Source organism: Sebastes fasciatus, chromosome 9 (genome assembly GCF_043250625.1).
Source record: "Sebastes fasciatus isolate fSebFas1 chromosome 9, fSebFas1.pri, whole genome shotgun sequence".
Classification (NCBI taxonomy): Eukaryota; Metazoa; Chordata; class Actinopteri; order Perciformes; family Sebastidae; genus Sebastes; species Sebastes fasciatus.
This window is the reverse complement of record NC_133803.1, coordinates 23,911,385-23,930,848: the sequence shown is the minus strand read 5'-3', so window position 1 is coordinate 23,930,848 and position 19,464 is coordinate 23,911,385. Positions and strand designations below refer to the sequence as shown.

Sequence of the window (19,464 nt, the reverse complement as noted above, 5' to 3'; positions counted from 1 at the left end):
TGGAGAAAGCGGCGTGTACGCCTACTTATACTTGACATACAGCAGGGCAGCCAGCAGGTGATTGTTGGTATCATTGCGCCCACAAACAGTGTGTCATTAAGACACATGCTTTGCACCAGAGAATGAACTAATTAAATGATTCATTCAGTAATCTTGTCTACGTTTTAGTGCGTCTGATGACGTACGTATGTGTTCAGTTAAACGTCAAAATGATTAATCAACTCCACTGTTTTGTTTTCAGCACATTCAGGCTGCTGAGTTGATTGACTCCGAGTTCAGACCAGGCATGAGCAATCGTCAGAAGAATAAGGCTAAGAGGATGGCAAAGCTAGTAGCCAAACAGAGATCCAGAGACCTGGATCCAAATGAAAAGAGGTAAGATGATGCAGACTGTCTACCTATAACATGCCCGGTTTGATTATGGCTTGAGACTTTGATTATCATACATCCTCTCCATCTCTTAAAGACAGACCCAAGTAGAAAGCATAACACTGGCTAAAGACCCATTATACATATTGAAGGGTCTTTTTTCCATCCTTTACAACCAAGTGTGTATTTCCTAGCATTAGCATACTAAAGACTTTCAAGAGTTTGACTTCATGTTGACAGATTTGTAAAGTTTGATTGCTTCTTATGATAACATGATGATCTCTCCACCCTTTAAGTAACGACAGTTTTGAGGGTGAACCTGAAGAGAAACGAAGGAAAACCACCAACGTAGTTATCGACCAACCGGCTACAGAGCATAAAGTCTTAATCGACAGCGTCCCAGATAACTCCAGTCTTTTAGAGGAGGTAAGGAATCGGAAACAATCCAATTACTCACTGATGTCAAGTCCTGATTATGTAACTGATGTTTCATTGCTTTGTCTTTTTAGATACATGAGTGGCCTCTGGAGAGCTTCTGTGAGGAGCTCTGCAATGACCTCTTCAATCCTTCATGGGAGGTAAAAACAACGCATTTTTAAGTCACGTGGTACTTAATTTTAGCTGATAGTTGAACATGAGGATGTGGGCTGAGTTAAAGGCACGATCTGTGACCCAGTTGTAAAAAGGGTTGCCACCAAAACGGTAAAAACCTGCTTATGAAGAACTCAATTTTAACACGTTTTTATATGACCGTTGTATTGCATGTGGTTGTTTACAGATTCGTCATGGTGCAGGCACAGGTCTTAGAGAAATCATCAAGTCCCATGGTGCTGGGGGCGGGAAACTGGTGGGAAGCACTGCAGAACAGGTACATCTGAACCGTATCCTCAGGTTTTCTTTTACATTTACGTGAGGATTAAACATGACACAAACGGTCTGGTGTTTTGATTTAGATGTCGCAACAGCATCAGGAGTGGATAGAGGACCTGGTCATCCGGCTGCTCTGTGTCTTCGCTCTGGACCGCTTTGGAGATTTTATATCTGATGAGGTAAGGTCGTCTTTTGCTGGACAACTGAACAGAACGTCTGAGGATGCAAAAAGTCACTGGGTAGTCATGTTGTGTTCTTTCTTTGTTTTGTAAATATTTCCGCAGGAATTATATTCTTTTCTATGGTTTCTTGATTGATTTTCTGTGTAACGAACATGTAATCAAACAATGTCATAAGTCATACTGATGTTGGCTGACCGGCTTACTAGACCAACATCATCCAGATATAGTGGCAAACGGCTTTGTATAACTAGTTAACCAGCTAAATGGATACTATTTTTTGTACTTATCCAATATCTCCCTCTCCCTCTGCCAGGTGGTGGCTCCTGTCAGGGAGACGTGTGCCCAGACACTCGGCGTGGCCCTTCGCCACATGAATGAAACTGGTGTTTCCATGACAGTAGACGTCCTGCTGAAGCTGCTAAAAGAAGACCAGTGGGAGGTCCGTCATGGAGGCCTGCTGGGGATCAAGTATGCCCTGGCTGTTCGACAGGTACCACCTGTTCTCTGTGTATATGATGAGCTGTTGAATAAGCATAGCAGGGTCCTACAATGAATTCGATTTGAGCGGCCATATGGTGATGAATATAAATTGCGGGGGTGGGAGCATATGTGAATGGACAAAAAGGTCTGGAAGCATATGTGCTCCTTGTGGAGAGATGTCACTGATCTCATACCAATACATCTAAGCTGATCTTCTGTCTGTTTCTTTGTGTCTCAGGACTTGATCTCTGTTTTGCTGCCCCGGGTGCTCCCCGCCATCACTGTCGGCCTTCAGGACCTAGATGATGACGTCAGGGCCGTGGCAGCTGCATCCCTCATCCCTGTGGTGGAAGGCTTGGTACAGCTACTGCCCAATAAGGTCAGAGAGGCTAGAATTGTAGTGCCTTTTTCACAATATATCCTCATCAAGTTTCAGTTTGTGTTGAAGTCTGCCACCTGTAGGCAGTTATATTTCACATTATCTTCATTTTGGAGGTCTTAAAAGGATAGTTTGGGTATTTTTGAAGTGGGGTTGTATGAGGTACTTATCCATACTGGGTGTATTACCTACAGTAGATGATGGTCAGCAGAGAAGCAGACGGGAGTACCGACAAAGAGGAAAAGTGCTGTGGACGGGGACGACAGAAAAAAATATTTTAGCCACCTAAAATAAAGGCTTACCTTAAAAAATTTATATCCATTGAAGTGTACACTATATTTATTTATTTATTATTATGCTTATTTTCAGGTGCATACTTGTATTTTGGGTTTCTACTAGAACATGTTTACATGCTTTAATGTTAAACGCTTTTCATACCAGCTGTGCTGCAGCACCTCTATTCACCCTCTGTCTGAAACGCTCTGTTTGAGCTCCTGCAAGGCAGTTATTATGCAAATGTGTTACTTAATGACATCACCACGTTATGGAAGAAAAGACAGGACTTCAATCAAGGCAGTTCAGGAGCAGTGTTTTTTTTGTGGGGGAGAGAAACTTCCATGGGTGTGGACTTTGGGCTTTGTAGCTTTGCAGACCTTTTACATGCACAAAAAAAAGCATAGTAGGTCCTCTTTAATTTAGTTATGTAATTCTGTGTGTATCTCTCAGGTACCCTTCATCGTGAACACACTATGGGATTCTCTTTTGGACCTGGATGACCTCACTGCTTCCACAAACAGCATTATGACGCTGCTGTCCTCGCTGCTCACCTACCCGCAGGTCCGCCAGTGCAGGTCAGTCTCACGGAAGTTCACACAGTAAATACTACGGCCTCAAAATCATAATGTGTTTTGTAGCAACGGAAAGTACACTTTCTTAATGCTCCAATGGACAAAAGAAGCTTTTGATAACCGATTCAGCATATTAATGTACACAGCCACCTTCTTCAAACACTAGTTCTTGAAGCTGTACTCAACTTACAGTATAAAGCCTGCAGTTGGGGTGAATGTGTTACACGTGAAATGCAAATTTTACATATGAGGTTTGAATCCTTTAGCATATATTCTGTTTCACAAGAAGCTCCTTGAGGTGACTTGGTTCATCTATTGTCATTAATCTGAAGGTAGGCAAATCATCTCCTCTGTATCTGTGGTTGTGAGTTCGTCGGAGTATCAGCACTGTGGCAGCAGGTTGGCTGAACTTCATTTGAACTTGATTTACATAAAAGCACACAATCGGACGGCACGCCCCACCACTGAGCAAACGTTCTACAAACACACAATTAGATGACTCTTTAAGTCTAGACAGAGGATACGTGTACAGTATACTGCCGTAACAGTGCATTATTTTATTCAGGTCTTTTTTTTGTACTCTAAAATGATGATTTTTGCATGGCCCTTCCTGACTGTATTTATATTGACACACTTTTTTTGGTCCCCTCCAGCATGCAGCAGTCATTAACAGTCCTGGTTCCTCGGGTTTGGCCGTTCTTGAGACACACTATATCATCAGTAAGACGGGCGGCACTGGAAACCCTCTACACGCTGCTGTCTAAAGCTGACGGGGTAAAGTTGATTGAGAGAAACTGGATATTCACGTCATATCTGGCAAAGTACTTGTTAATCTTATAGGATTTGAACAAAGCACCAGTTGTGCCTAATAAGGCAGTTTGTTTGTTTTATTATTATTCAGAGCTGTGCGATGTGGATCAACCCCATCCTACAAGAGATGCTGCGGCACATCTTCCAGTCCTGCATACTGGAGAGCAATGAGGAAATCCTTGAGCTGATTCAGAAGGTATGTTGCGTCACCCACTTCATCTCAAGGGTAAAATGACTAAGATGACCAAAGTTTGATTATTGGAAACGATACAGAAATTTCAAAGAATAAATCAAATTCATGATAATTGTTTAAGTCTAACTTTTCCTTCCTTGTACATGGATGACTTTTTGGATTCAATCTTCATGTGTTGATGTGTTTCACTGGGCAGGTGTGGATGGAGCTGCTGTCTCAGACTCCACAGCAGTACGTGGTAGCAGCCAGCTGTCCATGGATGGGCGCCTGGCTCTGTCTCATGATGCAGGCCTCTCACATCCCCATAGACCTGAACATGCTGCTGGAAGTGAAGGCACGCTGCAAGGTTGGACATTTTTTATTCATAGCTGAATAAGACTGAAGAATAAGACTTCTTCTATTCTCAGCTGATCTTCTGTATTTATAGTGTGTGCAGGTGTGTAACGGTTGTGTCCTCAAATGCAAGCTGGTGTTCCTTTCGAAGGACAAAAGCTGTTAGTAGATAGCAAGTTTAGCCAGTAAAATGATTCATATTTAAGAAAACTAATCTTGAGCTCAGTTTTTACCATGCAACACATCTGATGTAACAACAAATATCAAATAACTAAAAAGGTCAGTATGACATAACTCGGGGCGTTTCTGTTGCAAGTTATATCAACAACTTCATGCAACTAATACATGTGACGTTCAAGATATCGCACAAAATAAATGAACCTTGCTGAGGTTGCTAGGCGACAGACTGGCAGACAGACGACGTGAAGGTGTGTGTCTGACCTGAACAGTCTGGAGGAGGAAATAAAAATATAACCGAGAAACCAAGTAACTGAATAGCCAGTTTTATGGCAACAAGGTGCTTGGGAAAACAACATTTATAATGCCACAGGAAATATATATGGAGTTCCATTTTTTGAGCTAATAACTGTTATATTTATTCAGAAATCTGCTGCCAGGCTTTTAACTAGAAAAAGAAAGGGAGAGCATATCGCCCCAGTTTTAGCTAACCTGGTCAGGCTCTCAGCGTCTTTTCGGATTGATTTTAAAGTTCTTTAACTGGTTTACAAGGCTCCTAATTGTTAAGGACGGCCTATATTACTAACTCTTTTGTCATTTTATAATCCTTCACGGCCTCTTAGATCCTCTGCTGCTGTTTTTTTTTTATATACAAACTATCACACAAATAAGAAAATCAGCAGCTCAGCCTTTTTTTTTTTTTAAAACTATGCACCAAAAACTCCACCAAGGTTCTAAGAGATGCAAGCTCCGTTTTAAACGACCATTGACAACTTATTTATTCAGCATTGCCTTTAACTAACTGTTGCTCTTCCTTTGTTTTATACTTATCTTTACATGTTTTATTGATCTTATGCCTTCCTTTGTTTTTTTGCTTTATCATGCAGTATTTGCATGTTTTAATCTGTTTTTATTTATTCTCGTTTCTTCACTTTATTGTAAAGCACGTTGAACTACTTCCCCTGTATGTAATTTGCTATATAAATAAAGTTTATTATTAATAATTAATGTTGTATCGATGCAACAGGATAAGGCTGGTGCAAAGGCGCGTCAAGGGATTATCACCACTCAGGTGAAGGAGACAGTCCAGGAGTATATAGCCGGTGCAGAGACGGTGACCGACGACCCGCTGACGAGGGACTACGTAGTGGTTCGTTCTCGCCTCATGGCTGCCAAGTAAGTTTTCATTGCTGCCTTGGAAAGGAAATCAGTCCTGATCTTGAGGTGACTTTCTCTCAAGAAATAAAGAAACCTGCCAGATGAGTCGTTTTTAAAGACGCTAACAGTTCTGACAGTGTCTCCCCGCTCTCTTTGTGTCTCTGTAATCCAGATTGCTGGGGGCTCTGTGTAGGTGTATGTGCGACCCTCAGGTCAACGCTGCGTCTCAGGAGATCCGACCAGCGGAGTCTTTAGGCCAGCTGCTGCTCTTCCACCTCAACTCTAAGTCTGCCCTGCAGCGCATAGCTGTGTCTCTGGTGCTTTGCGAGTGGGCTGCACTGCAGAAGGTGAAAAAGCTCAGACACGAAGTTTGTTTATTGAGGATTACACGTTTTTTGGGATGTGGTATGAGCAGAATAGAATCGGGCATTTAGAGGCCGAATACATTAATTTACTTTTCCATTCTCTCTCTTTCAGGATTGCCAGGTGGTGTGCTCCATCGTGCAGCCTCGTCTTCTGGCCATTCTGTCGGAGCAGTTGTACTACGATGAGATCGCCATCCCCTTCACACGCATGCAGAACGAGTGCAAGCAGCTCATTGCTCTGCTAGCTGATGCCAATATAGACCTGCAAGATCGCCTCAACTGTAGCGTTTTCACTATTGATCAAGCCAATGAACTGGTAGGTGCAACCACACACATGCACGTAAGAAAACTGGACTTATGGATGAGTCAGAAACCTTTTCATTAAGGGTAAACACTACAGGTGAATAGGGTAAAAGCTTTAACTAATAGATAACACCACGAGACTTCCCCAGTTGATTACTGCATTGAGACAATTATTTTTTGTATTACAAGTTTTCTAAAAATATGTTTAAATGAAGAATTATCTTATTAAATTTGTGCTAATATGCATAAATTTCCAGAACAGAAATCTGAGCATTGGATAAAGTCAGGTTCCAAATTTTAGTTTCATTTTGTTGACATAGTCAAAGGTTTTTGTAGAGGGGATTTTGGATATATCTTTGTATCACTCCATAAATCAGAAAATATTGCCAGTTTCAAAGGTCAATGGGTGTTGCACTCTGTAACAGATCACTCACATCCCACCCAACCCTCTTGTTCCCTAGGTAACCACCATCTTTACAGAGTCAACCGCGAGTCTGAGCGTGATGTCCCAACAGTGGCAGGCACTGGACGGTAAACGGCAGCAGGCTCAAGCAACAGTGACGGAGACCAACACAGAGTGGCAGCAGCTGCACCTGCGCGTCCACATGTTCACGGCCTGCGCAGTGGTTAACCTGCGGGTGCTTCCCGACAAGCTCAACCCTCTGGTCAGGCCTCTGATGGAGACCATCAAGCGGGAGGAGAACACCCTGATCCAGGGCTTCGCTGCTTCTTATATAGCCAAGCTGCTGCAACAGTGTGCCGGACGCTCGCCGTGCCCCAACCCCAAGATCATCAAGAACCTCTGTGCCTCAGCCTGCGTGGACTCCGCGGTCACGCCCTCATCTGCTTGCCCCGTACCCCCCACACAGGATAATGCAAAAGGTAAGAGTTGTTGGAATATTCTCATTCTTTTTACTCAATCTGTCAGCTACAAGCAGGATCACTGACATTATAATCATTCCACTGACACAAACACATGGCATAGTATAGTGCCCTTATTACATCTTGTGAAGGGCTCATTGCAAATATAAAAATGCAAGTCTCCTTCAAAAATAATCCAAGGCACACTGTAGGGTTAGTGCAAAATTAAAATGCCTTTATTTCACATGACAATATGTATCTAGAATGACCAACATGTCAGCAGTAGCTTGCTCACCTATGTTGTGTTAAACTAACGAGCAGATTGGGACGGTGGTTCTCTTATCAAAGTGCCAGCCTGTAGGCCACTGCAGCCGTTTTGACATATAGCAGAGTAAACACGGGTGTAATTGATCAAATTAATTATGGACCCATTGTATTTAATGTCTGTGTCACAGCCATTCCAGTGAGCCAGCATGCATAATGCCTAAATGGAACAGGTTAATAACATAATTAAGGTTATTAATTACACCTGTGTCTCCCCTGCAAGGACATGTCAAGATGGCTGCGGTGAAAAGGGGCCGATTGGTCAAAAACAGGAAGTGATACATCATCAGTAGAGAGGAGAAAGAAGGAGGGTTGTGTCTAGAAGGTGACCCACAAATCGCGAAAACTTGCTAAAACTCGTACGAGACTCGCTGTCTGACAACCTGTCCTAACTTGAGCTATTTGAGGTAAATGCCTGACCTTAACCAACTCAAACTGTAGGTTACCATCTAGACACGACCAAGAAGGAATAGGGGGAAGGGGAATGAAAGGAAGTGAAAGAAAGAGCTAACAGCATAGTGTATTTTAACTGTGTCTCAAATCGGATACTTCCCGTTAGTACACTTCCATGAAGCACACTGTGTACTTACTTGTGCGGTGCGTGAAGTTCGACAGGGTGGTGTTGTCTCAAATCACACACGGCTCTTATGCACTCACCGGAAGCTCGATAAATCAGCCTATGATAGTCAGCCACGGACATCACGCCGTATCGGCAGTAATTCAATTCAGATGGATAAATGAATAATGGCTTCTATCTGACTACAGTATAGTAGTACTTAAATTTGTTTGCAATAGCTGCGGCTTTCTCGTCTGGAAATAGGCTGGTGGCCCCTCCCCTTTCGCTACATAGCAAAGATGGTGAGCGTTGAGGGTGAGAAGTGTCCAGCATTCCACTCTCAATGTTATGAGCGTTTTGAGTACAACATCCAGGTACTTGGAGTGCACTGCATTTTGACACTTTTCAGCGTGAACACACTTATGTGCTCAAAATAAGGTTTAAGTACGGAAGTATGCAAATTGAGACACAGTATTTGTTTTTCTGCTTTTGTCAAATGTAAAAGTACAGCAGCTCTCCAATAATCATGTCTCAACACTGAAGAAGTCCTTGCTTACTCTCTCCTTATGTTTCATCCCAGTAGGCGTCGGGTTGGAGAAAGAATGCACGCATCACATGGTCAACAAAACCCGAGGCATCATCACCCTGTACCGTCACCAACAGGCGGCGTTCGCCATCACCAGTAAGAGGGGGCCGGCCCCTAAAGCCCCGAAGACCTCCACCACAGAGCTTCCTCCGGGCAGCACCATCAGCACTGATAATGACGAGGTACAGACGGCTATTAAAGTACATTCTCCTCACATTTAGATCATATCAACAGGTTGTGTTTACCCTTTTTTTTTTATATGATCTGTTCCCTTTTTAGAGCAAGAAGCCGTTTCTCATTCAGAGACGAGGGGCAGAGTTCTCCCTGACAACCGTTGCCAGGCACTTCGGTGCAGACTTCACCAGGTCTCTGCCGTATCTATGGGAGAACACAGTGGGACCGCTGAGGACAGTAGTGACTGAAAATCAACGCATTGGTATGTTGATTGGGTTGATCCGATTTTAATCTGGGATAGACATTGAGTAACAGCTCTTTCTTTAAAAGGTTAAACACTTCATCGATTTAAGTATTTTAATTGGCTTGTAGACTTCTTGCCTTAAATGGTCTGTAGTGTTTTAGATGCATTATTCAGTCCACTGAATGTGTAGTTGTCTCATGATGATTCATAGCACTGCTCAAACTTGTACTTTAGCTTCTGATTTGGATCAACGTCTCGAGTACTTATGCTCAAATATAAGAACGGTTGGATTTTATCTGTGTATATCAGCTGCCTACAGGTCTACAGTAATGTTGAGTTGTTCTGTTGCTGGTGGTATTCTAGCTGTCTGTTATTTATCTGTTTGCTGTATGGCACATAATGAATTTCACCAAGAGTATCCACTCATTATCATCCAGAACTCCACGTTTCAGGAAGTATGTAGTCAGTCCTCTGAATCACTTTGTGTCTGTTGTGCTTTTCTAGACAGACAGGTCCAGCTGGAGAGGGGAGACGCTGCAGCTCAGGAGCTGGTCAACTCTCTACAAGTGCTGGAAGTCATGGCTGGGGCCATGTCTGCTGAACTCACACCTCTGGTAAGACTACTGATTCACCAAGACTGCTCTACTGTACAGAAATTTAGTAGTCAATACCAATAAGTAAACAATAAATCCCATATAATCACTTTTACTTTAACATTCACTCCTTACAACACTCAACAACAACACTCCTTTATTACCGTTTGCAAATGTTTTTTGTTAGAGAGGGGTTTAGGACGTGATTAACTTCCTATTAGCTATTTTATATTACTGTGAAAATATCTCATTCAAGTTTCTCGCCAAAAACTACATTTTACAAGATCACATTTAAACACATCATGATAACGTTAGAATTTACCTTCGCCCAATACTCATTTATCAGGGGGAGAAAATAGGGTGCGTCCCCCCTGGACGCGTCCATAGTGAGTTTACTGCATCCCAAACACATTTCTATCATCTCCAGGATGACGGGACGCCGTTAGTCTCGAGCCCTGACAGTACCTGTGGTACTGTAGTAAAATGAGTCAAAGGGTCCGTCTCAAAAAGTTAATTCACTATAGTAATGAACTGTATTTAGCACGTAGTATTGAGGAAGGAGAGATTTCCAGGAGGAGTTCATAAATGCATCTTAAACCTAAACTATTATAATGCAGGAACATTTTTGAATATGTCTCTTTTCTTTCTCCTCTAGCTACTGGAGCACCTACCCCATCTGTTCACCTGCCTGCAGCACCCGTACACGGCGGTGCGTCACATGGCAGCACGCTGCGTGGGCGTGCTCAGTAAGATCGCCATGCTGGAGACCATGAACAGTTTCCTGGAGTGTGTGCTTCCCTGGTTAGCTGCTATCGATGACTGCACCAAACAGGAAGGAGCCATCGAGGCTTTAGCCTGTATCCTTCACACAGTGATTCAACTTTAGATTCAGTTCTCCTCTCTATTCATAACGGATATGTTGTAATGCTGTTTTAAAAACTTCATTATTAGGGTGAGAAGTGGGGAAGTTATGCGCACACTGTTTAGGATTAAAGCATCGACCTTGTTGCTGTTACTGTCCTTGACCAACATGTCTCCAGGTGTCATGGAGCAGCTGGATGTGGACATCGTTCCCTACATTGTGCTGCTCGTAGTCCCGGTGTTGGGCCGTATGAGTGACCCCAGTGACAGCATTCGTTTCATGGCCACTCAGTGCTTCGCTACACTCATCCGCTTGTTACCCCTCGAGGTAGGAGCACACAAACAGAAGGCCAAAATGACTAAATCACTCACTCACTGTTACACCATTAACACAATGTTATTATCCAGTGTTTTGCTTTTAAAGCTTCTTTTCCCTGTTGTGTTGTCCACCAGGCAGGTATACCAGACCCTCCAGCCATGTCCGCTGACCTGATCCGCCAGAAGGCCAGAGAACGCCACTTCCTGGAGCAACTACTAGACGGCAGAAAACTGGAGAACTACAAGATCCCCGTGCCCATTAAGGCTGAGCTCAGGAAGTACCAGCAGGTTTGTTTTCAGCCTCCTAAAGCAGCAGATAAATGACGCCCAACCTGTGTTTCTTTTATTCCTGGAACACGTCGGTGTTTAGTGCCTGAGCCGCCTCTTCACTTTGAGTCTGATCGTTGCTCGGCCAGATTCAGGGATGAGGTTTTTGCTTTAAATGCTACAGGCTGGCATTATAAAAAAAAACAGAGACACTGACAATAAATGGTTTTCTTGACAGAGTAAATTTAAAGTGGTCGAATGGAGATGGGGTATGTGTGACGGTTCCATCTGCTGAGACTCTGCAGCACTGCTGAGACCAGCCATCCATCTCTTTAATGGAGCAGTTTAAATGCTACTACCACTTTTACTACTATTGGTCAACACACTGGCTCAGGAGAAAACGTCACTCTTAAACCAACTGCAGTTACAATGGATAGTGTGTAATGCCTTTATGTGTATTTTAGTGGGCATTTAATCAGTGTGGATCTTTGTGTCGTCTTGCAGGACGGAGTGAACTGGCTGTCCTTCCTGAACAAATACAAGCTGCACGGGATCCTGTGTGATGACATGGGCCTCGGCAAGACGCTGCAGTCCATCTGCATCCTGGCAGGAGATCACTACCTCAGGTAGTCCGAACACCACCGTTACTGTTATTGTTGTTGTTGTTTGACTTTCAGCGTCAGCACACTGACTCACCTCCTTGGTCACTCGACACAATATATTGTACCGTTCAGACGCAACATCACTCACAAGATTGTTCCCTCTATAGTAACTTCACAGCTTTAAGACGTGTAAAGAACATTTATAATTGAATACTAAAATAGGAGTCTAAATATGTTACCCATTTAAGCAGATATCTATATGCTTGTGTATTTAATCATTGTCGGATATTAATATACTATTACTACTACTAAATCACAGAAAGGATTGAACTACTTAATCGTAACATACGGTCATTAAGGCTTGCTTTAGAGCTGCAACGATTAATCGAGTAGTTGTCAACTATTGAATTAATTGCCAACTATTCTGATCATCGGTTTGAGTCATTTTTTTAAAGAAAAAAAAGTCAAAATTCTGATTCCAGCTTCTTAAATGTGAATATTTTCTAGTTTCTTTACTCCTCTATGACAGTAAACTGAATATCTTTGAGTTGAGGACAAAACAAGACATTTGAGGACGTCATCTTGAGCTTTGGGAAACACTGATCACCATTTTCTGACATTTTATAGACCAAACAACTAATCAATTTATCGAGAAAATAATCAACTGATTAATTGACTTGCTTTGACTCCTAATTCTTTTAAGTTCATATAAACAATTGGCAATGCAGAAAGAATCCATATCTCTACATGAGACAGAATTCTTGTCTGCATGTGTTAACATGAACTATTTTCTAAAACAATATACAAGATAATATGAGATGTAATGTCTCATTAAAGATGAACCACAAATAAAAAGCAAGGTTAGGTTAGTATGGCTAAATTTATAGAAGTAAAATAAGTTAATTTCCTTCAAAATGTTATGTAAAACATTGTGAATATGAAAAAAGGTCTTGTATAATATGCTGTTCATTTCTGACCACAGTGAGTCTGCCACACGCTGTGCTGTCAAACAATAGACAAAGCAGGGTTTGACAGTTTCAACATCAACGGTGATTTTGATCCTCGTTCTTTAAAACACTTGTTCTCTTTAATGTTTGAGTTGTTTTGAAGTGCCGTGTAAGTAAACTGGACTCAGCCGTCTGTGTGTTTGATGTCTATTTCAGGGTTCAGGAATATGCCAAGACTAAGGCCGCAGACAGCAGCCCGCTGCCCTCTCTGGTGGTGTGTCCTCCCACGCTGACTGGCCACTGGGTGGACGAAGTGAGCAAATTCTGCAGCAAGGAGTACCTCAACCCACTGCACTACACCGGGCCTCCTACAGAACGAATGCGGTAAAGCTTAGTCAGCATTCAGAGAATGATTTATGTCCTCGGCCTCAAGGTTTTACACTTTAGAAACTGAATAAGTACAGAGGAATAAAGCTGTTCAGGAGAGCAAAGCATTTTTTTTAATATTGGTTTGGATTCATTATTCTAAGCTAATTGTTGGTTTACAGAATGTTACATTTACGTCCTCTAACAAAATTCATGAACCTAAACAAACGTTTACTTTTCCAGGCTGCAGCACCAAGTGAAAAAACACAATCTTGTAGTAGCTTCTTACGATGTTGTACGCAATGACATCGACTTTTTTAGGTGAGTATCGTTCTAATCCTCATAAATGTGTTTGTGTTTTGGAGTTAGGCGCTCAGTTTTAACATTAATTTCCTTCTTTCTTTTTTTTTTTTTTAAAGAAATATCAAATTCAACTACTGTATCCTTGATGAGGGTCACGTCATCAAGAACGGTAAAACCAAACTCTCCAAAGCCATTAAGCAGTTGGCCGCCAACTTCCGAATCATCTTGTCAGGAACGCCCATCCAGGTGAGGTCACAGCTATGTGGCTGTTGTAATTGTACTTATTTCCTGATGTTGACTCGTCAGAGCGTGAAAGTATTTTCCACTCTCGTCCGTCCCCAGAACAATGTCCTGGAGCTCTGGTCATTGTTTGACTTCCTCATGCCGGGCTTCCTGGGAACAGAACGGCAGTTTGCTGCTCGCTACGGTAAACCAATCCTGGCCAGCCGTGACGCCAAAAGTTCCTCACGGGAGCAGGAGGCAGGTATGTCAATATTGAGTTGTTTTTTTCATTTCCACCCAGGCCTGGCATTTTATCATTTTCGGTGCGAGGCCACTTGGCCTTTGGTGTTGTCAATTTTTTTGACGGCACAAAGGCCAAATGCCGAGGCAGCAAGGCTGTCAAATAAAATAATGATTTAAAGTCCACTGAAATAATGAATTTAACTTAAGGGTTAAGGATGATTTAATTTTGAATACATAGTATAACCATTAGTAAAATTTAATAAATAAAAAGTTGTTTATTTCACAAAATAATTTACTTAAATTTACAAATTATCAATATTTGTAAGTTGTTTATTGTTTTTATTTCCTACTTTGTTGTGCTGTAGCCTACAGACAAAGCTAATAGTGTTAAGAGTCAGTTATGAACGAGCTGAATCAAAGATTTATGGTTGTGTTTTAGTTATAAATAACAGTTTTCCAGCTGTTCATACCAGGCTCGAAATCAAACCCACCACTGGTTATGTGCGCAGCGTTTCACTTGATGTTGCCCAATAAGAATTCAGAATCTCAACAAAGTACACTAGTGTCTAAAAACTGAATCGGATAAAACAGCTGGGGCAGTGTGGGCGGGGCATCAAGGCCACTGTGGCCGCAGGGCATACGATGTTCAGAAGGGCATCAAGGCCAGACAGCTGGTGGAATTCCTGCCCTGTTTCTAAATGAATATCCCACAGAGGTACAGTATATTAAGACTGTGACATTAACTGTGGTTAATCTTGGTTCCTCCCTCTCAGGTGTCCTGGCGATGGAGGCGCTTCATCGACAGGTGCTCCCCTTCCTTCTGAGGAGGATGAAGGAGGATGTCCTCCAGGACCTTCCTCCTAAAATAATTCAGGACTATTACTGCAACCTGAGTCCTCTACAGGTACGTGTGCCCCCCCATCAACTATCTAATGGGCTATCCCAATAACCAGAGGCAAACAGTTGCTGCTGTCACTATTAACATTGAAAAGTGCCTCAGCTTTGCATTTTTCTTGCATTATTGTGATCTGGGATTAGGGCTGCATGATTACGGCCAAAATAATAATAATCCCAATTACTTTGATCAATATTGAGAGCATGATTATTCAGTGATTTTAGGGACACATTTTGATTACACTTTCACATTTAAATCAACCAAGCACTGCTTCCACTTCCAAGTTGTGCTACATTTCCCCAAAAGTGAAGCCAAAACATCCCGATCACCTCCTGGTGGCTGTCAGTTTAGACATTTTAAACATAAATATTGCAGGCAATCATGTTCATTTAATTGTGGGAAGCTAAAATCCTGATAGCGATTGATATTCAATAAATTGTGCAGCTCCGTCTGAGATATTATACTCATTGTACGGCCTTCTTTTATTGACTAAAAGTAGCTAGTAATATTATTATGGGCCAGCAATGTAAGTTAAATGCATTGCACATGGGATGTATGCTTACATAATTTTAGGTCAGGTTTCCACAGGAACTACGACTGGATATAATGGCCCAACCGTCGTGTAACAATGTGATATACTTTCTCACCACCTGCAGGTTCAGTTATATGAAGACTTTGCAAAGTCTCGAGCCAAGGCCAGTGTGGAGGACAGCATCTCTACCACCTCTACAGAAGAGGAGAAGCCTAAACTGAAGGCCACCGGCCATGTCTTCCAGGTACACATTGTTTTTTTCCTCTATTCATCTCGTGTGGGCATCAAATGTAGACATGCTCTGAAACGATAGTTAAAGCTGCTCTGTTGTTTATATTCTGTGTTCTTCATCAAAAGGCATTGTGTGTGTATCCTTGAGGTTCGTGTTGAATACCTTTTTGTTCCTCATGAAACCTTTCCAAAGGCAGTTCTTTTTGTCTTCTTCCCCTTCTTCTGTTGGCACGTTGTCTCGGTGCATTACCGCCACCTGTCATCTGTGTGCCTTTTTATCTCTTGCAGATGCATCTCATTATGACCACGCAGTAATATTTACCGTCATTCTTTCAGGCGCTGCAGTACCTGCGGAAGCTGTGCAACCACCCGAGTCTGGTCTTGACCCCGCAGCATCCGGAGTACAAACGCATCACTGAGCAGCTCGCAGGTCAGAACTCCAGCCTGCGGGACCTTCAGCACGCGCCCAAACTCTCCGCTCTCAAACAGGTAATGTGCTGGAGAGTCTTTTGGCTCTACTACACCACATCACTTCTGCTTGTGTGGGCCACAGTTTAGAATACATCTCACATAATCCATCATAACGTGGATTTTGTCCAATTACGTTTTCATGAAAGTAATATGCTTACTTAACAATGGAGATAAAGGAGGAAGCAACAGAGATTACACACACATTCTGGTGAATTTGAAGATTGAATCTTTTTCGCAGAACAAAACTAACTGTTAACCTCTCCTCGGTATCATACTGTGGCTCTGATGTGTTTTCTGTTCTCTAGTTGCTGTTGGACTGTGGTCTCGGAAGCGGTGGAGGATCAGAGGGCGGCACTGAGGCAGTGGTGGCCCAGCATCGTGTGCTCATTTTCTGTCAGCTCAAGAGTATGCTGGATATTGTGGAGCACGACCTGCTGAAACCCAAACTGCCCTCCGTCACCTACCTGAGGCTGGACGGCAGCGTGCCGGCCGGCCTGCGCCACTCCATCGTTTCCAGGTCAGTGGATTGAATTATATACAGTCGCTTTGGTTTCGAAGGCCACTTAGTGCTGCCTGTTAGTGTCACCAGCTCTTCTCACTGATTTTCTTCTCTCTTCTCTCAGGTTTAACAATGACCCATCCATTGATGTGCTGCTGCTGACCACCCATGTTGGGGGTCTAGGTCTGAACCTGACGGGTGCAGACACCGTTGTGTTTGTGGAACATGACTGGAACCCTATGAGGGACCTGCAGGCCATGGATCGTGCCCACAGGATAGGACAGGTACATACAGCAGAATACAGGACACACACACACAGCTACATACAACATGTCATGGACCTTATCCCAATAACATTTAGATCATCTGCTTTTGATAAATTCCAGTTGCATTAAGATGCCCCTGTTGCTCCTAAAGTAGGATGTGACTTGTTGATGAGTTTCCTCGTTGCATTATTAAATATGGCCTTTGAGCAGCGTTGGATTGTGTGACACTGCTGCTCTTGTCTGAAACCAGTGATGCAAAATGACCCGAGTGAAATTAATTTGGCAGAGAGTCTCTGTCCTACACATCTGTTAACATTCCTCATTGTGTTTTTTTGTATCGTACAGAAACGGGTTGTGAACGTGTACAGGCTGATCACGCGAGGCACGCTGGAGGAGAAGATCATGGGTCTGCAGAAATTCAAGATCAGCATCGCCAACACCATCATCAGCCAAGACAACGCCAGCATGCAGAGCATGGGCACAGACCAGCTCCTCAACCTCTTCAGCCTCGACAAGGTCAGACCTCCGAGTGTTTCTGTCACCGAGACACACAGAGAAACATTGTTTACATCTCCCACGTGGAGCTTTTTATTATTTATTATTTTGTCATGATGTCAGTCATATAGGCTTTTACATTGTGGCTGGTCTCTGCTGTCAACGCAGAGTAAAATGTTTAAAAGTTTTTTAATGCCAGAGTCGGCATCATTGCTTCATTTGAGTCTATGTGGAGGTAGAAGGAAGTTCCCGCTTTTATTGTTGTAGTGAGCCGAAGCGAGCGAGCAGAAAACGGCATAGGCTCCGCGGGGATACGACCTGCACCCTCACATTTTAAATCCAAAGTGGTAAACACTGCACATACAGTAAAGTATGGAAACACTTGGGTTTCACACATTGCCAGGAAAAGCAGAGCTAGACACGATGTCTAAAGCTGCATGCTCACTCTGTCACGGACAGGTGACGTTATCGTATTGCGGTTACGTGCTTAATAACGTGATACCATGCCTAAAGGTCACCTTACTCTGCCTCATCCTACAAGCTTAAGCAAGCCCGTCTCGCATGTTTTCCGTCATGACGCCACGGTATTGCTTTCCTTAACCAGGAACGAGTCCTCCAGCCCTGCCTCACTTAATTGGCATCTTGAGATGAGATCACAGTGAGGCCATAATTAAGATAATAAGAGGGCTTATTAATACCAGGTAGAAATGCAAAAATCCTGAGAAACCGGATGTCATTATTCAGATACAGATCACATGTTATTACCACGCTGCTTATTATAGCAGAGGTGCCCCGCTTCGCCTGCCCACTTCTAAGAAATGTAGCGTTAGAATTCAGAGAAATGGAGCAGAGTCGCTAATTCACACAGTTAAGGATGTTAAATGCTGCGGTTTAAATCTTCTGATCTTAGTTTGTTAGGATTCTGCTGAGAGACATCAGGAGTGCCATTTTTATCTAATCTCGTATATAAATGTGTTTTCAGGGTGAGAAGGGAGAGCAGGCGGCGTCAACCTCAGGGAAGGCCTCCGTGAAGTCTGTGCTGGACGGCCTGGGAGAGTTGTGGGACCAGCAGCAGTACGACACGGAGTACAACCTGGACAGCTTCATGCACTCCCTGCAGTAGCACTGTATGACCCCACCCTCCTCCACCTGCCACCACGCAGCCTCCATCTGCTGGCCGAGCAGGACCTGGTCAGAGCCCGAGGAGACGCCTACTGCTGCAAGTATCTGCCCCACACCTTCAAACAAGATAACTACAAGGAGTCACTGATAGCTAATGGTTACACGTGTCCCAAAGCAATAACTAAAACACAGCCAACATGAGAACTAAATCTAGATGTTAGTGCTTAGGTATGCTGCAACAAGCCCTCTTCAAAACTGCTATGAGAATATAATGGTATGATGACGATGTACCATCTGCGACAAACACCTCCAGTGTTGGTTTACATCGTCTACATTAGTTAACCGCAGCTTCACCGCTGTGTAGTGATGTCGCTGCAGCCTCTCAAGCATGCAGTGCATCATAATTACGGCACCAGGTGCTACTTTTACGGCCCGCCGCCCTTCCTCCTACGTCGCATTGCCAGAGTATACAGTGTTAACTGCTTCAGACACCCAGTGGCACCTCCCTCCTCTATCTGCCCCCCAACCTCATCACAAGGTCTTAAAAAGCACTGCGATACCCAGCTACACCCGTCAACGCCTCTCTGACTGGTGGATACAAACAAGGGAAACGGGGCGAGAGTGGCGAGCTCGCTGGAGAAAACCACAGGACGTCCTTCAGCTCTTTGTAGCAGACGCTACGAAAAGATGGCTCCCATCCTCCAGATGGCGCTAGTTTGTACTCGCCCCAACAGGAGAGTCTGTCCATATGGCCGGTAGCCATCAAGAGGCTTTGGTGGAGAAATGATTTGTGTCCCAGCGCCGCCCTCCTCTAAATGTGGTGTAACGATGACCTGGGAAAGCACTGCACTTGAAGCAGCATTACAGAGACTGAACACGAGGGGCCAAGCTGAAACTGGTACCTGAAACTCATCACCAGTATTTTAAAAAGAAGAATAGACTTGTACATATTTCTGTAATTGCTGCTTTTTGTTTATGATCGTGGGATTGTAATAAATTCTACAGACCTTTGAACTACA

The 19,464-nt window shown here is 43.3% G+C and overlaps 1 protein-coding gene across 2 annotated transcripts in view; it reads left to right on the top strand.

Moving 5' to 3' along the window:
* btaf1 (BTAF1 RNA polymerase II, B-TFIID transcription factor-associated) overlaps window positions 1–19,464 on the top strand; it is a 28,810-nt gene extending 9,346 nt beyond the window's left edge. The window contains exons 6-38 of one of the 2 annotated variants that reach the window (XM_074646840.1): window positions 242–375; window positions 666–795; window positions 879–947; window positions 1,148–1,237; window positions 1,323–1,418; window positions 1,735–1,911; window positions 2,140–2,280; window positions 3,007–3,131; window positions 3,782–3,902; window positions 4,030–4,134; window positions 4,328–4,477; window positions 5,669–5,817; window positions 5,972–6,146; window positions 6,277–6,480; window positions 6,929–7,349; window positions 8,792–8,976; window positions 9,074–9,230; window positions 9,717–9,826; window positions 10,461–10,662; window positions 10,846–10,994; window positions 11,120–11,272; window positions 11,756–11,877; window positions 13,017–13,184; window positions 13,410–13,487; window positions 13,586–13,715; window positions 13,812–13,953; window positions 14,708–14,838; window positions 15,486–15,605; window positions 15,929–16,081; window positions 16,369–16,580; window positions 16,687–16,846; window positions 17,174–17,344; window positions 18,306–19,464. In XM_074646840.1, coding sequence (XP_074502941.1) covers window positions 242–375; window positions 666–795; window positions 879–947; window positions 1,148–1,237; window positions 1,323–1,418; window positions 1,735–1,911; window positions 2,140–2,280; window positions 3,007–3,131; window positions 3,782–3,902; window positions 4,030–4,134; window positions 4,328–4,477; window positions 5,669–5,817; window positions 5,972–6,146; window positions 6,277–6,480; window positions 6,929–7,349; window positions 8,792–8,976; window positions 9,074–9,230; window positions 9,717–9,826; window positions 10,461–10,662; window positions 10,846–10,994; window positions 11,120–11,272; window positions 11,756–11,877; window positions 13,017–13,184; window positions 13,410–13,487; window positions 13,586–13,715; window positions 13,812–13,953; window positions 14,708–14,838; window positions 15,486–15,605; window positions 15,929–16,081; window positions 16,369–16,580; window positions 16,687–16,846; window positions 17,174–17,344; window positions 18,306–18,446 — 4,971 coding nt within the window. In that variant the 3' untranslated portion in view covers window positions 18,447–19,464. Of the gene's footprint in view, window positions 1–241; window positions 376–665; window positions 796–878; window positions 948–1,147; window positions 1,238–1,322; window positions 1,419–1,734; window positions 1,912–2,139; window positions 2,281–3,006; window positions 3,132–3,781; window positions 3,903–4,029; window positions 4,135–4,327; window positions 4,478–5,668; window positions 5,818–5,971; window positions 6,147–6,276; window positions 6,481–6,928; window positions 7,350–8,788; window positions 8,977–9,073; window positions 9,231–9,716; window positions 9,827–10,460; window positions 10,663–10,845; window positions 10,995–11,119; window positions 11,273–11,755; window positions 11,878–13,016; window positions 13,185–13,409; window positions 13,488–13,585; window positions 13,716–13,811; window positions 13,954–14,707; window positions 14,839–15,485; window positions 15,606–15,928; window positions 16,082–16,368; window positions 16,581–16,686; window positions 16,847–17,173; window positions 17,345–18,305 lie in introns of both variants that reach the window. The other variant, XM_074646839.1, reaches the window with a different exon arrangement.